Raw genomic sequence first — 17,520 nt, 5'->3', positions numbered from 1 at the left:
ATATTCCACTAGTGTTATTTTCTGCATTGGGATTAGAGTTCCCCCAGCACAATGTCCACGGTCAACACCAAGGAGTTAAGCCTATGTTAGTGAACTGCAGTTACATTTATCTTTGTAGTACTAATGGGGCAATGTGGTCACATATAGGTCCATACTGTACAAGCTGATAGTTTCTTACATACTGTTCTAATGCCAGTAATCGTTTTCTTCATTAAAATCATATACATAGGATGTATTTAACTGTTAGCTCAGTTCCTTCAAATTTTATACATATTTACGTTCTGTTAACAAATGTAAAGGATTAAAAGGGGCAAAAAAATGATGTAAAGCTATGAGCACAAGAATACAGGGATTGTTTCCCTGTGCTAGGCTAAGATGGAAGTAAGTTGTACACTCCTGCACCAGCCCAGCACCTACCCCCAACACASACCACACTGAATGCTTTCAACAAAAGCACATTGTTACAGAGCCCCTTTCTACCATCAGAAGTCATTTCACAGCAAAACTTATCCTTTACTATGGACAGCTCTAAACAGTTAAGAGGTGGGGAAGAAAGGCTGAAGAACCATAAAAATAAACCATACAAGACAAAGCCCTGCAAAAGTGTAAAATCAAGAGTCCAGCATCAGTGCTCAGTTTAAATTATGTATTCGTGACACTATCACAAGGACAATCAAGGAAAAAAAAAAAACCGTCTAGATTTACCATGCAGGAGAGATTTTATTACTCTACTTGCCTTTGATAACCTGATTACATCTAAAGTCATTTAGCAGTTTAGTACTGTGTTAAACTGTTTTCTCAGAGTTTTAATTAAACCCAATAAGATGTACAGAAGACAGTGAAGCAGTCAAAAGCACCGCTTCCAACAGAGAGGTGAAGGGTCAGAAATGGAGCCATGGAACAGAGGTCACTAGCAGCCACAGCCTTCTCTCTGGGGCTGGGGTTCGCTGGTTAGCCGCCCCCCCTGCGGGGCTGACGGTTTGTGCTGTACACCCGATTCCGCAGCATTCAGATCCAGGCTTCCATCTTGGATATTCTGGTATATTTTCTTGGCAGCCTCCAGGAATGCATCCTCCACATTCTCTCCACTATGAAGAGAGCAGCAGGAGTTACTTAGGCCACGCTTCACAAAAGCGGCACAGGTTACGGAGGCAGCTGGCTAGATAACACTTGCTGAGACTGGACAGGCCACTGCACTTAAAGCCATTGCTACCCTGTTCTCTTACAGGCATGTAGAGTTTATGGTACGCTAACCAAACAGTCCGATAACTTTTCTTCAGAACAGCTTTTGATATGGCAATTCACTCCTCTGCCACTATATTTATTATGACTAGCCACTAATACCACTGCCTATCAAAAAATTCCGTCTCAGAAATAAGCTATAACACTGAGCTACATACACAGAGCCATTTTCAAAGCAGCTAAAAGGCAGTGCAGCTCTGTAGAAGTTTTGCAGCATGTAATGAGCCACCTGCATTAAAGATGCTCTGCCTCCCCACCGCCAACTAGATTTACATACTTAAGTCTTTGCTAGTTTAATTTGACTGGATCAGCTGCCCAAACAGCTACTGTTTAAGGACTGATGTTTGGAACTGTTTAGAAGTACACCATTCATTACATACTTTAGCAGAATTCTAATTCTGTACCAGGGTGTTGCAAGCAAACACAACCCAGTTTGGGCAAGAATCCCAAGTTGAAAACCGAGCCTCCCCAGATGTTGGTGGGAAGCTGTAGTGAAGTCAAGCAGATTCCTGGCAGTTTCAGCAACAGTTGGTTGAAGCACCACAAGTCCAAGATTATTATTCTTACTGATGAGGTGGCAGATTACAGCTATGGAGAGTTCAAGACAGATTCACAAAGGTCTTCCTAGGTTTGTAAACAGTCTTTAGTAAAAATTAAGAAATTCTGTTGAAACAGATGCCAATGGGAACTACACCTACTAGCGTCCTAGGAGATCTAATCTCTTGTGTTCTGTTAGCTTTTCCAGCCAACATAGCCTACTGCAGATTGGGTGCAATGACTTCTCTTAGCAACCCAAGGAATAAGATGTCTGCTACAGAACAGCGGGAAACATCAAGAAAGTAATGCACTCAGTCTGCTTGGGGAGCCAGTTAGATTCATCCACACTCTAGGCAGAAACAAGGCCTTAAACTTGATCAGTCCAAGTCTTTGCCTGAAATACAGTATAATGTCTGTTTTCCAACTTACTTTTAAGTCAAAGCCAGCAGGAATTGAAACCACTAGGCACACTTTGCCCTCTATGATGGCTCAAAAAAAAAAGAAAAAGTTTCCCCTTCACTTGTGAAGTCCTACTACATCTGAACCATATGGCAGTATTTAGTCATAACAAATATATTCCGCTCAAACAGATACCTTCTAAAACATTCCTCTAGATAAGTCACTTACGTTTTTGCACTTGCTTCAAGGAACAATAAACCTGTTTAGAAACAGAAGTGCAGTAGTCAGTTAACAGAATACTTTGAATAGTTATGAATCAGTCATGTATTGGTCTTCAGATTACATGCAAAAGACTTAGTACTAAATAATATTTTATGAGTAAGTTAAGGCATCACTATGGAAGCTGATTTCTAGAACTATGCACAGTTAGAATTAAGCCAGACTATCTGAGGTGCAGTAAGAGTTATATACATATAATTACATTACTTTGGAAGTGTAAGCTTGCAGCTATCAATGCTGAAGATTCACTTTAACATCGCTATCTTGTAGGAAATGTAACAGCTCAAGAGAAAAAACACACCATTTTCTTCAGCAAATTGTTTGGCTTCTTCATATGTAACATCTCTCTGTGCTTCCAGATCTGCTTTATTTCCTATGAGGATTATCACCTGGTTCAGAAGAGAGAAAGTTAGTTCAGAAAACAGCTTACTAGCTTTTTCATTACCACCCTCTTCATTAAGAGCTGAGAAAAAAAAGAAATTCTTTAAAAATGCATCTTCACAAAAGCATTGCTTTAGCAGTGTCCTCTCTGCAAAGTCAAGAATAAAGTCTCCAGCTAGCACATAAGATTTGTCAGCTTGTTCTCATGAGATGAGGTCCTAAAAGGCAGTCGTTCTATTCTAAAGTCATTAAAGTTGTGCTCAGAACTGCCTCCTGTGTTTGTTCTGCTAATCCAGCTAGAATCTTTACAAGTTTTCTTTTATCACAGCAGAATCTTGCCATTCTTGATTCTAAAGCATTTTATAGCCTTTTAGAAAAGACAAACTAAAAGACGACCAAAAGTTTTGTTGGTTTTCAAAAAGACACAGAAGAGCCTCCTCTCCCATTATTCCTCCAGAAGACCTGGACAGCTTTTGCTTGAGATCTAATTTATTTCAAACTAAGAAGATGAATGAGTATTTCACCTAATTGCCACCACGAGGCAATAAGAGATATTAATAAAGTTAAGGTTTGTTCATTTGACCATGATTTTGCCCAACTGCTGAAAATAAGCTCCACAAGGCAAGAGAGACAGCAATCCTTTTGGAAGAAACCACTGCTTTCCAACACAGAAGTCTACACTTTTGCTGCAGTAAAGAAAAAGCGAGAAGAGCTCACTGATGTACTGCAAAAGATGGAGACTTAAGGATGTCTCAGCAGACTAGTTTAGAAAGATAGCTTCTTTAAAAGAGTGTTACCATCAACACACTGCAGATGCTTTGGCCTAAACCTTCTAGTTCTTGTTTTGGGATAACAAACTTGCTTTCAAGCCAAAGGAAGTCCAACTTACAGTATTTGGATTGGTGAGATTCCTTGCATCTGTCAGCCAGCTGCTTAAATGATTATATGTACTTCTTCTGCAAAGAATTAAGCAGGTAGAGTTTTAGCTATATGGACTTTTTTTAAAAAAAATATATATATATATGCCAACAGTATGGTTAGATACTATATTTTTAATGGCTGTTATCATCCCCATTTGTCTTCCCAACCTCAAGCAAGAAGCAGTAACATCTTGTTTGGATTCAGACCAAGATTTCAACAAGTCAACTTTTAATCCACAGAATACACCTAACACAGAAGTACAGTGGAAAGACAGACCAACTCACACTTCCAGTGTGTAGGAGTACTGCTTCCCTCAGAAGGACATTTATATGGTCATGTATAAAACACATTAAAGGATTTCCTGTCAAATACTCTTAGGGAACACTGTACAGGGGAATACCACTTAGGTAGCAAACAGTGCATAATATTTGTGCTTTACTCAAGTTGTAAGCAAACGGGAGATATACCCACATACACAGTAAACAAGAGGTGCATAAAGAACATTAAGAGCAGCCCTAGAAGAAGACTGGAGACATCTGAAAGCAGAAATATTTGATGTTGAACATCTGATTAAAGATGCAGCTAAGAATAATTGCTTTGCTCTTTTATAAGAGAAACTAAATAGCTTGCAAGCAGCCTCCTTTAGTTTGAAAGGTCTGACTTCTAGGCCTCTTCATTGGCTAGTTTCCCAATTCTCTCAGATACATAGAGACCATTAAGCATGTTACATAGCCCACTACAATAAAAATATTCTATTTCAGGACTACTGAAAATATTCCTGCCAAGTAAGCAGCACTATCCATTCCCCCTCTTTATCACAAGAGAGAAGAATCCATGCACTGAGAAGTACATTTTAAATGTGAATTCAATTTTTTAAAGAACTTCAGCACAAGCAGTCAAGGCCTGAAATGGCAAGATTCTCAGGTCTGTCAGCAGTGAAGTCTTCCAAGAAGAGCAGCTCACTCAAACTCTGTATGTTTCATTTTCAGTTTAAGTATTTAATTTATTCAAATGAAGTGTGGTTAGTTTTGCACAAGAAGGTGCAAATCCATCCAGACACTGAGTCAGCTAAGCACAAGTCTGCAGGACAGACTTAAGACAGTTATGTACACGGCTGCAGCATTCACAGAGCTCATCGAGTACACGTGCAGCTAAGATACAAGATGCAACAGTCAATGGCACCTTACCTGGTAATGTCATAGACCATGAGAGCCCCTGCTGCTCCTCTGTAATAGCTTCGCGTGACAGCCCTGAATCGCTCTTGTCCTGCTGTATCCCAAATCTGTAGTTTAATTTTTTGGCCACTAACTTCAATTATTCTTGTACCAAATTCAACCCCAATTGTGTGGGGACAGTCCGCCATAACTGTCATGAAAGATAAATGCATGTTTAGATCTTTCCAGTATGAGGTCTGCCTTCTGCAGAAATCTTAATACCACCCGCTGTCAGTGATCTTGACTATATTTTCAGCCTCTAAGCAAGCATTTTACAGTTACAGTACACAAACTGCATCACTTAACCAGAAATAATTTTATTTCCTGAACTGCTGTTAGTTTAGGAACAGACTTATAAAAATTCTGTGCCTTCCCTGATGCATGTACTACTGATGCTGTTTAGCCATGTAACTCAGAAGGTAACAAGTCAGCTGATTCTCAGTCTATCTTCACAGAAAGAATTAACTATTTTAACATAGTAGAAAGATAAATTTTTAGACAATTAAGACAGTTAAAAAGTCCATAACTATTTCAAAAAAAGTATCCAAGCTATTCCCAGCTGAAACAACCTGACTGTTCACAAGAAAAAGCCAGTTTCATGAATAAGTATAGCAAATTATAACAAGATGAAACCTTTCTAATTACTATAAACTCATTCTTAAGAGAGTAAGAAAATACAGTAAGAGTGAGTATCTATTCAAGTTGCCTAGCGTCAGTAATAGTCTCATAGTACAGGTGTTTAACGTGTTAGTTTCATTCATAGCTTTTCTGCTTAATATTAAATAGACTCCTCATGAATTTTAAAAACAAGACATAGCCTCTTCAAGAACTTTGCCATATGCAAAGAAGACTTAAACAACTGCTTAATACTTGGTTTTGATTAAAAGCAACAGTTAAATATTCAATTTTTACTGGAAAATAGGAATAGTAGAAAGCAGAAATACTTGAACTGTAGCTTGTAGCCACTTACTACTGCATCTACATAGCACAGGATAAATACTAATAAAGTACTAATAAGTGCTAATAAATACTTGAGCCATACCCACAAGTGTGAGCAATATGCAAAGACATAGGAGCTCTTACCAGCCACTGCAAACTCCAATGCAATGTGCATTAGTACAGAGCATTGAAGCTAATTCCTAGTGATGATGGCATACATGCCGAGAACATTAGAGTCAAGACAGAACGCTTAAGCCTTAAAGCCTATCATACAGCCCCCCCAAGGGTCATAAGTCACAGCAGCTATGAAAACTTTCAGTGCTACCAAAGTCTGCAAAGGGGAGTCAAAGAACAATTAGTTCAGTATGTTTCCTTTTGCCCTTTTAAAGTGTTTAAGAGCATTAAAAAAAAGAAAATCCCCAAATGCTTGTGTCCAAACTACACTAATATTAAAAAGCACGCACGTTTTAGCCAAGCCACTTCCACTGTTTCACATCACAATTTCTTCTCCCCCCCCCCCCCCCCAAAAAAAAAAAAAAACTGTAACAAGGGGTTAGCCTTCCCACTTATCACAGGTAGGACTCTTGACTGAAGTTGCAGTCTTTCCCATTACTGCATTAACAGTTTTGTTTGTATATCTGCATGTGTCAAAACAAGAATCTAAGCAAGCACAACATGAATCCATATAGATGGAAGATGCCACTTCAAGATCAAGCACGACAGAAGCAGAAGGCAAGAAGAGGGATAAAGCATATCAGTTTATGATCTTTGTAAACTGAAATACTCACATTTCTTTTCTGTAAATTGATGAAGCAAGCAGGACTTTCCTACACCCATGTCCCCTGTTATACAAAGAATAGTTATGAGTGACATCACAGAACTGCTGCAGCAAGTATATCTTTTCATTAACAATCCCTCACAACAAACAAGACAAAGTCAGGCAGTCATTCCAGGCCCCAGTCTATTAGGGGATGTCCTATACCTAGTTACAGTCCTTAAGCTTATCAATTTTTGCAATATAGCTTTGATTACAGGCAAAGAGCTGCAAGCAAGGGGTAAAGGGGAAAACAAACGAAGATAATCTGCACTGTTGGCTTTACAACTACTCTTCCACAAGGTCATGAAAAAATTGGGCTGCTAGAAACTGAAGTGTAACCTTAATGTATTTTTCTGGTAATTTTCAGAAGAAAACCAGTTAAACACACATTCAAGGCCTTGTCCTGCTCCCCTGTCACTGGGGATTGCTGGCAAGGACTTCAGGATACTCACAAACAATTAGAACACACCTAGAAATTGCCTCACTTCCATTGATTCATTTAAACAGTGCTAACAATGAGAAAAAGCAGGATCTTCCAAGTACCAGTTTTTCCACACACTGAGGTCCTCATAGCAACATGACTTACACACCACTGGGATAAGACTGTAGACCAGTGACACCTACACAAGATCATTAGGAATTAAATAATTAAGACTAGTTCTTCTAGAATAATATTAAACCCAGTCAAGCCCCTGACTCTCTAACCAGCCAAGGAAATCGCAGACAAAAACAACTTTTAAACACAAAAATATAGGCCTGACAGCAGTTCAAAAGCCTGTCTCTAAAGCAACTGATTCCAGTTAATACTTGCATGAGCGTGGATTATAAGACTTTTGAGGTTAGTGATACAATAGCAGTAGTATTGCTATAGCAAATCCAAATCAATACAACAGCAACATCCAGATTGCTAGATCTGTGGGAAGTATGTGTGTGGAAGAACTATTACAAGGATGGCAATCTTCCTGAACATAACCTTTACATTTAGGCACAAAGGAACTGCATGCACCAGTTTTAACATGCAGGTTTTTCTAGTGCTATGCTGTTACGGCCCTAACAGCAAAGATGTTCACGAATTCTGCAGTATGTAATAACTAAACTGAAGTGAACCTTAGAAAGGCCTCGGTATTTGCCCCACTCCCAGTGCACTTGCCACCAGTGATGTACAGAACTCCAAAGCAGCACACAAGAGTTCATTGCCTTTGTATTATCAGTTGCTAAAACTTTTAGAGCAAATGCACTGATCTGTGCGGAACTGAGGCTGGACAAGTAACCATACTGAGAAAAGCAAACAATTTTTTTTTTTTTTTTTTAACTATGTAACATGTAAACAGGAAGTCAACAACAGGTGAGCCAGGGGATCTGCAGATAGGCTGTGGTGGATACAGATACCAGATACATCTGTACAGATACATCTGGATACAGATGTGTGTGCTGCTGAGACAAAACATCTTCCAGTTCATACTTACCAATAATGATGTACTTAAAGATGTAGGAGTAGTTGTAAGGTGCAGTTGCCATTGTGGCACTAAAATGAAGAAAGAAACAACACAGATCAGAACTGGTACTTACTCAACAACCCAACTCAATAGTTTATACGCAAAGAGGGGGGAGTATTTCACCCCAACTATCCTTTCTTTCATAGTTCTTTTCACAGCTTCTCTTCAATCATTGAACTTGTGACCAGAGACATTCACCAAAGATGCCATATCATTTTTTCTGAATCTCTGTCAATAACAGCACTGTAAGTAGAAACATGCTCCAAGTCATACTAATATTCATTCATTTTTACCAGGAAAAGCTTCAACCTATTACAAAGCTCTAGCAGCTTCTTGCTTTGTATACAGTCCAAGAACAGACCAATATACTTGCTAGCAAGATAGCTGATACATAAATGAAGAGGGTGTGGGTTTTTTTTCCCCTTTTAGAGTCAGATTTTTAAGAGGTCTAACTAAAGCAGAAACTTGGAACTATTACTACACACTTCATTTGAAACTTGCAATAGAAGAAGACAGTTTAGTTTGCATCAAACATCTGAGAATTACTTATAAAGACAGGACAGGAACACTGAAGTAGCCTGGACTTGTTCTTGCCCATGTTAGAAAACTGACAAGCCAGAAATCAGAAGTTCAGAAAGGTGGTCAGTATTTCTGTGGCTTTGTCAGTATAGTAACATTACAGCAAGGGGTTTAGGGTTTTTTGATCTGAATACATGTCACTGATTTGATAAGATTTATTTACTTACTAATCTATGCTTTATAGTGAATCCATGCAATATTGTCAAAATTATATTGGGGTAAATACTTCCAATATTCCAGAGTTTTCACATGCTTTCCTATGCACAGGAAAAATTGAAACTAACTTCAGCTGTTTCAATCAGCAAGAAATAACAGTTGACATACCAAATGATACACCGGCCAACTAGAATTACAAGACTATAGTGCACAGATACTGCAAGTTAACAAAAATTATGTAGAATGCCTGCTTATGTCCCAGGTTAAGTTAAACTACATACTATAAGATCAGTTAAGCAAACAAAAGATCTGCATTAGGAATTCACCATATCCTTTCCTGTTTCTGCACAGCAGATTAGAGAACCATGGTTCTCTAATATTTGGCTATAAAGGACGTGGCTTTATCCTAGAAATACAGATTCATTCAGTCACATGTTAGCCACATGACAAGTGAAACTAACATTATAAAGAAATAAAAATAGAGGAAAGCTTATGAATCTGAAATTTTCTCAAGAGCAAAGCAGTGTTTCTTCACAGATTAATCCACAACAGTCAACTCTAATCACAAGAAAGAAGGTGACTGACGACAAAAGTCTCATTCATGGTACATTGCCAACAGCCAGCAGTTCACAGAATTGAGTTTTAAAGCAAACACTTTTATCTAGACCTTGGAGAGAAGAGCATAACTCAAACAGGCATGTAAGAAGGGTTTACTGTGTGCCAGTCAGTGATCTGCACCTCGCCTTTCTTTTGTGCTTTGCTCAAGACATGGAAATTATCAAATCCCAAGCAGTAAGCAAGCAAGACATCTACACTAAATCCTGAATATACACACTTGGTTAAAACTTACTAGCGTGTAAGCCACAGAATTTTGGAGAATAATTCTTGTATGCATTGGAAAAACAGAATTCCAACGCTAAATGCCGCACTGGTACCAAGAACAGTCATTTTTATCAAGGCAATCTCAGAGGAAACTGCTCTGGAGCAGTAGAGAGAAGTCTAAGGCAGCCATTCCCTGCAGCTTTTGTTATCCTCAGTCCCTGACAAGTAACTGCTCCACAGACAGAGCACTTCTTACCACTATTTTGAGTAGGAATTCAGCTGCATGACTGAAAATGCACTGCCCTTTATCTGCTATCAGGCAACCACCAACTTTATCATCCTATTTTCTGAATAGGTGGCTGATCTTGCAGCTTCAATACATGCACCAACTATTTTCAACTCCAGCAAATAAAAGTATATTGCTCTTCAGAGTTTACTATCAACATATATTTGCAGAAACACCCAATACTTTAAGTCTTCTAAATGCATTTTCATGCATTATGTTCTTTTCCAGCATGCCCAACAGCAGTAACATTCAAGTAGTTAGCATATTCTGATCCAATGTACTAGTACTAGAAAGCAAGCAACAAGTCAAGAGAAACCTCATAAATGAGCTAACATAGATGAACTATGTTTATGGCTCAATTCCGTTTGATGGCAGAAAAGGTTAAACTGGAGGATTATGATGCATGTAAGTTTACATTAAAAAAGGCTGAAATAGGATAGCTTATATTTGCAAGTACTTCAGGAAGATAGCATAGCCTGCCCTAATTTTCACTGAAAGCAGGTTGAGTACTACAACTAAAATACAAAAAGACAGACCAAAAGCCCTAATACATAACTGGTATAGAAGATCTTTGCTTTATTCTCAAAATGGTAGTATCTAGTAACTCACATAGGTCTTCAGCATTGTGAATGTCAAGGCACAGAAGCACTCCTGTGACTATAGAATTTGCATTGTAGAAACTTAGGTTTCCCTCTCTCCCCTTACAATTTTGGTTGGCTAAGGAACAATAAATACTCAGAAGTTCTCAAAGGAGTCTCATGTTTTCCAAGCACCTGCAGTATATTAAAAAATAATAATAAAGAAATAAGAAGCTCTTTAGGGGAGCACCTCTTACTGCCTGAATTTCTAAGCAGCATTGTTGGAAAGCGAGGAAAAATTTTTCAGTATAGGCAAATTRAGCCAGTTATATTACAAACTGAATTTGCTACAAGTCTCCAAACAGAGTCTTTACTCCCAAGTATACAGTACTGTTTACCTGACAGACTGTTCTTAAAATAACATTAGGCCCATAATAAGGAAAAAGATACCAGAGACCCCACTGCAAGCACACAAAACTAGCACTCTCAACACAGCTTGCTAACACACCAAGTAACAAATAATTAGTAATTATTAGTAGCAACAATGATACAAAAATGTACTCTGAGTCTAGAGCTCTGTTTCAAATCCCAAACAGTTGATTGAGAACCTATTGCACATAGTAGGCAATTCCACAAACATAGATCTAGTTTAAACATAGCTTTTAGAGGTAAACAAATTGAAAAGTAAAGCAAGGCTATGGCACAACATCTGCTCTGCTTGACTGCAGCATCTGCTTGGAGGCTTGTAGCTAGTGGAGTCCCCCAGGGCTCAGTACTGGGCACCACCCTGTTCAACTCCCTCATCCATGACCTGGATGAGGGGACAGAGTGCCTCCTCAGCACCATCCTTGCTGGTGATACCAAGCTGGGAGGAGTGGCTGACACACCTGAGGGCTCTGCTGCCATTCAGAGAGACCTGGACAGGCTGGAGAGCTGGGCAGAGAGGAACCTCCTGAGGTTCAACAAGGGCAAGTGCAGGGTCCTGCACCTGGGGAARAATAACCCTRKGCACCAGTACAGGCTGGGGKCTGACCTGCTGGAGAGCAGCTCTGCAGAGAAGGGCCTGGGAGTGCTGGTGGATGACAAGTTGACCACGAGCCAGCAATGTGCCCTTGTGGCCAGGAAGGCCAGTGGTCTCCTGGGCTGCATTGGGAAGAGTGTTGCCAGCAGGTCGAGGGAGGTGATCCTGCCCCTCTACTCAGCCCTGGGGAGGCCTCATCGAGTACTGCATCCAGTTCTGGGCTCCCCACTACAAGAGAGACATGGAGCTACTGCAGAGAGTCCAGGGTAGGGCTACAAAGATGATCAGAGGGCTGGAGCACCTGCTCTGTGAGGAACGGCTGCGAGAGCTGGGCCTCTTCAGCCTGGGGAAGAGAAGGCTGAGGGGGGATCTGATCAATGTGTACAAGTACCTGAAGGGAGGGTGTCAAGGGGAAGGGGACAAACTTTTCAGTTTTCCCATGTGACAGGACAAGAGGCACTGGGCACAAATTGAAGCACAGGAAGTTCCGCCTGACCGTGAGGGGCAATTTCTTCCCTGTGTGAGTGACAGAGCCCTGGCACAGGTTGCCCCGAGAGGTTGTGGAGTCTCCTTCTCTGGAGATCTTCAAGGCCTGCCTGGATGCAACCCTGTCTAACATGCTCTAGGTGACCCTGCTGAGCAGGGAGGTTGGACTAGAAGGTCTCCAGAGGTCCTTTCCAACTTTACCAATTCTGTGCTCTAAGGAAAGCAGAAAGATTCTGAAATATTCCAAATTATCTGGATTCGGATTCTACAATGGAAATACTCCAAAGCAACACTGAAGCTTTCTCTTTCAGAGAATTCTCTTTTAGAGAAGACCTTTTATACCCACATACTGTTTTAACGCTCAGATTCCAGATTTGAGTACTCTAGTTTAAAAGAGAAAGCATGCAACAGAAATGAACAAATCAAATGAGAGTTCTAGGCTCCAAGAAGTCATCTGGGCTTAAATCATTCCACTTTGCAGCTAGCAACATTTTAATCTCCTTAACAGGACAGAATCTTCCTAATAGTTACATGTTCCAATATTTGCATCCTTTCAGCATTCCAGTAAAAGGACAGGAATGACAACCCCTGCTGCAAGACACTCAGGTTCTAAAAACAGATACAGGTACATCAGAACAGCTCTGTGATGTAGGAGTGAAAATAAATGAGACAAACTAAACACTGAAGACATGGTGTGAGAATTCAGTCTTGAAAGCTTAAAATCTCAGCAATACTACAGTTGAAAGGAGGAAGACTAGGCAAGAATAATGCTTAACAGCATTCATTAATTACAGGATATAAATCCTTTTCATTATTATGTAGCTAACATACATTGATAATGTCAACCATCTGGAGAGAATGGAGTTCTGCCCCCAGCTCAGTCTTCTATTACAGACACATGGGATCTTAATGTCCTTTTTTTTAAAAAAAGGAAAAAGGGGGGGGGGGGGGAAGACTGCAGGACTAAGAGTTGCAGACAAGCATATACAACCTACCTTCATCTGCCACTGACATTAAACACATTAAAGTTGACCAATCATGAATTTACTGGTAACAAAAAAGCAGTTTGGTCTGGAAGCTTGGCAGACATAGCTATCTTTCTTATGGTAAATTCTGCCAACTTAGAACAAGTTTTAGCTCTTTTCAGAGGAAACACTTCCCTAGAGATTAAAGTATTATTTCACGACYGCAGTTAGCAAGAGAAAATCGTTCTTCATCATACACAGACCTCTGCTTGTTTAAGAACTGTACAATTAGATTCTGTACTGCACTTATGACTAGAAATTTTACAGCAACTAGTGCCACCACAACCCATTTTCAATATACTAACTCCTCCCTAGAGGCTTTAAGGTAAAAAACTTAATGAGTGAAGCCTTATTTCAAGTATCAGCATCTATTTGTATAGAACAGAAATAAGGATGTTCTAGCTGCACTGTGGTAAAATTATCAACACAACGTAATTGTCAGCATCAACAAYTGACAACAACACATCCATACCAGCTTTGATGACACCTACAAAGTTCCTTCTAGCTGAACTCAAGGACATAGTCAATTTTAATTCTTCACTGATACCATATTGCACAGAGAATTTTCATATTTGTTTTTTGCTCAACAAAAAGCTATGCTACTAGAAGAAACTAGAACCTGCATGCACAGATTTTATCAGATGCTACCTGTGCTACCATTAGCTGGCCAACCCACCCAGAGATGATACCTCTAAAAACAGCTACCAGCTTCAAACACAGGATAGTCCAATTATGCGTTTCCCCCTTCAAAAAAGGGGAAAAGAGGAAAAAACTTTACCACTCATCAGCCAGAGAACTGCTGTTTACAGCCAGTCTGAAGGAAGAGATGTTTTGCATTTCATCTAACCATCTAGGTGTCTTACTAGCGAGGATATGCAATAGGAGAGACTACCTATTATAGAAGGGAATTGGGACTTGAGCTGGCGGAATGCTATCATATCATCCCTTTCATAATTTGAAACAATTTTTAAGAGAGCTGTTAGTTTTTTCATCTGGGAAAACATTACAGTCAGTTACAAGGAGAATTGTATACAACCACTACTACTTAAACAGTAGTTGTATGCAGTTCTCCTTCTAACTGCTTAAGAGAAAGGAATGGGGAGATCCTCTCCCAGGGCATAACCTTCTTTCTCTTTCCCACATATTCACATAGACATTAAGTAACAATGAAGACCAAGAAGAAGTTAAAGTGAGGGCAGGGGCTAGGATGAGGTAGGAGAATGGCTTCAACCCATAATTGCACTATTTCCCTGACAGGATCTCTGTCAAGTGCACAAAACTGAATGCAATATTCTAAATGTACCAGTTAAACTACTAGAAATATAGGCTATAACTCTATCAGTTAAGGCCTTCTGTTAAGCCCTACCACACTGGAAAGTAATAATCATTGTTATCAATTAATACACTCAAGCAATTAATTCCCACAGGTCTGTTGTTCATAGCAAGCTATAAGGTCTAGAACTATTAAATTTCATTGTGGTTCTATTCCATATACAAAGGACACTTAAGTCTTTCTACATAATAAATATATCAGCCATCTTAAAGATAACAGCTCCAGAGCCTCCCCCAATGTTTTTTTTTGCTCATCTTTTAATGAGTCCTCTAAGACTGATTCTTGAGGAATCTCATTAGAGGCATGCTAGCAACTCAATACTTTTCCTTTCTCATTCTTCAGAAAGGATAGTGTCAAATAGATGTGAAGGGGTACTGACCAGCAAGAAGTCATCCTCTCTAGTTTAGTTTTCTCATTTGGGCTTCAATAAAATACCTAGTACAGCACAAGGCAGCAAAACTGGCCAAACTGATCACCACATAAGAAGTAAAATGACTAGTGACAATCAGAGACAGCAGCCAGGCAAACTTATGAGCTGCTTTTGAAGATCACACTGCATTTTCCCCATTATCTCCACATCCAGTTATTCTGTCTTTGAAAAAGCACAAAGCCTGCATGCTATTGGGCTTTGACTAACAAGGGTACATACAGGTGCATGCTTATTTCAAGCTGTTCTTGAAGAAGTGCATTTGCTATATTCTTTAATCATGTAAAGACACCCAACTCAGCCTGAGGTCTGTTGAGTATTTCTAGAATTTCCACAGCTTTTACCATCATTCCTGTATGAACATGTTGACTTTTTTAGATTCTTTTTTTCTTCAAAAGAAGGCTACATATCATACCATCCTCACTTTTTGATTTTCCTCAGCAGTTATCCAGTCATACTCATTGCTTTTGTTATCCTTTCAATGTTTTCGTGTCCTGCTTTCTCAAGCTCCATTTTGTTTCCGAAACTTTTTCTATGTGCACACACACCCCTCATTTCTTACTAACCACACCTAGCACCACAGCTAAATTAAATGACATACCTGTGCTCAGTGAGAGCACTCTCCTGATGTCCATTCTCTTAGCCACAGGAGTTCTTTATTCATTTGCATATCCTCATTTACCCACTTTCCTCTTCCTATGAAAAAAAGTTTAGTTCAACCTGCATCGTATGTCTGAGGTTGTAGAAGAACCAAGTTTCAGGTATCAGATAAACTTGGAGACAGTATATATGGAAGCTAAAAGAGCTATCAGTCTAACAAACTAATACAGAAATGTGACTAAAGTCATCAGCTTGGAAAAATACATTTTTAAACAAAATTAAATAAGGTCTATTTCATCTGCTCCAGAAAAAAGTAAAGTGAGAAACAGTCATAAATAGATTCCACTAGACACACAGGAACAGACAARTAATTTTAAAGTTCTCTTTGCATTTTTAAATCCTAGTACCTCAAGTATAACAGGTTTGTTTTCAGACTGCTGTCCTTCATAATAATTTTTTTCTTGTGACTCTCAAAGGAGCTTCTTACTACAAACTCAAATCTAGGACAGGTTCAAATCCTACAGAAAACTAGCCACTTTCTTTTTAAGCCATATCTAAAGATCGTTTAGTTGAATATGAAGCCTTCCAGARTGGGATTTTCTTGCTCATACCTGAGTAACGATCGAGCACAACAAGTCTCAATCTAAACGTAGATAGATCCCAGAAGTGCATCCCATATAAAAACATTCAGGTATTGGAAGAGTTAGATTTCTGACTTGTGGAGTGATATTAATCAAGTAGTCTTTGTCTTAAACATTGTAGTCAATCTCCTTCATAAAGAGGCACTTTTACATCTGTGAAAAAGAAAATTGTAGAGCACCTTTCTACTTCAAGGATTCACTCCCTTTTGGAGGCCTAGAAAGCACAGTCCACATTAAATAACTTCAAGAGCAATAGACCCATAGCCAGAAAGACCCGCAAAAGAGGCAATTTTCCATAAGTTTAATGCAAGGATGCAGCCAGTAGGTTTTCAATTCAAGACAAAGCTCTCCAAGGGTGTCACTGAATCCTTAAGAACATACTGCAAACAGGCAACACACAGGCAGGTGTGCGTGTGTGTGGGGGGGAAGCAGTTTCACTCTTCTGTTTAGACAGAACAGACACTGACAAAAGAGAAACAGAGGAATCCAGAAGGCTTCTGTCACTTCCTCAAATAGGAAGTGGCAAAGATTTGTTGCCTTTTTTAAAAAAAATATATATGAAAGTTATTTTTCCACCCAAGTTCAGGGCAGCCTKGGGGAGCACAGGTAACATCAGGCACACCAGCAGCCTGACACACGCACACCGCGAGCCACCTGCGTGCGGCCGCCGCAGGCGAGGCGCGCTCCCACACCGCCGCGCCCGGTGCCGGGCTCCGCGGGGAGCGCGCAGCGCGGAGGAAGAAGCGAGGCGGCGGCGAGGCCCAGCCCGCCTCGCCCTCCACGGCCCCACGCGGATCCGCGGCCCCTCGAGCTGGGCAGCGGCGCGGGGAGCGCGGCCCCGGCTAGGCCCAGGACCCGGGCGGCGGCAGGAAGCAGGGCCGCCGCCCGCGCCGGGAAGCGGAAGGGAACCTGCCCCGGCCGCGCTGCGGCATCGCGCCGCGGAGCGCCGGGAGGGCCCGGCCGGCGGCCGCGCACCGCCGCGGGGCCTGGCGCGCTAGGCCGGGCCGGGCCATTGGCGGGGGAAGGGGGGGCGGCGGCCCTCCCCGGCTCCTCCTCACCTGGGCTCGGGGAGCGGGTGGCTGTGCAGCTTGGCTCTGCCGGCGGCAGCCCGGTCCCCCGTGTGGGCCCTGYGAGCGCTCCGCTTCGGGCTGGGCAGCGGCCGGACCAGGTCTCCGCCTCTCTCCGGGGCTCCCTCCGGCTCGGCTCGGCTCAGCTCCACTGCGCCCCCATCACCCCCCTTATCCAAGATGGCGGCACCCCTCGCACGGGGTTTCCCCTCCCACTCTCGACGGGCGCCGGGGCCGCACAAAGGTGGGCGCGAGAGCCCGCGCCGCAGCCAAT

General features: G+C 41.0%; 1 protein-coding gene across 2 annotated transcripts; it reads right to left on the bottom strand.

Moving 5' to 3' along the window:
* Positions 1-700: 700 nt before the first annotated feature.
* Positions 701-17,451, bottom strand: RAB14 (RAB14, member RAS oncogene family). 2 transcript variants are annotated; one of them, XM_085310853.1, is made up of 9 exons: positions 17,238-17,316; positions 15,540-15,634; positions 8,196-8,254; positions 6,701-6,754; positions 4,947-5,124; positions 3,728-3,794; positions 2,759-2,846; positions 2,407-2,437; positions 701-1,088 (listed from the first exon to the last, which is right to left on the bottom strand). In XM_085310853.1, the coding sequence occupies exons 3-9, from the start codon at positions 8,245-8,247 to the stop codon at positions 911-913; spliced, it is 648 nt and encodes a 215-aa protein (XP_085166979.1). In that variant the 5' UTR covers positions 8,248-8,254; positions 15,540-15,634; positions 17,238-17,316; the 3' UTR covers positions 701-910. The 2 variants fall into 2 exon arrangements, with proteins under 2 accessions (XP_085166979.1, XP_085166980.1); XM_085310854.1 differs by lacking the exon at positions 15,540-15,634 and having other exon boundaries at positions 17,238-17,451.
* Positions 17,452-17,520: the final 69 nt, after the last annotated feature.

Source organism: Rhea americana, unplaced genomic scaffold (assembly GCF_003343005.1).
Source record: "Rhea americana isolate MKP2758 unplaced genomic scaffold, rheAme1 scaffold_328, whole genome shotgun sequence".
Taxonomy (NCBI): domain Eukaryota; kingdom Metazoa; phylum Chordata; class Aves; order Rheiformes; family Rheidae; genus Rhea; species Rhea americana.
This window is presented reverse-complemented; position numbering and strand designations above follow the sequence as displayed.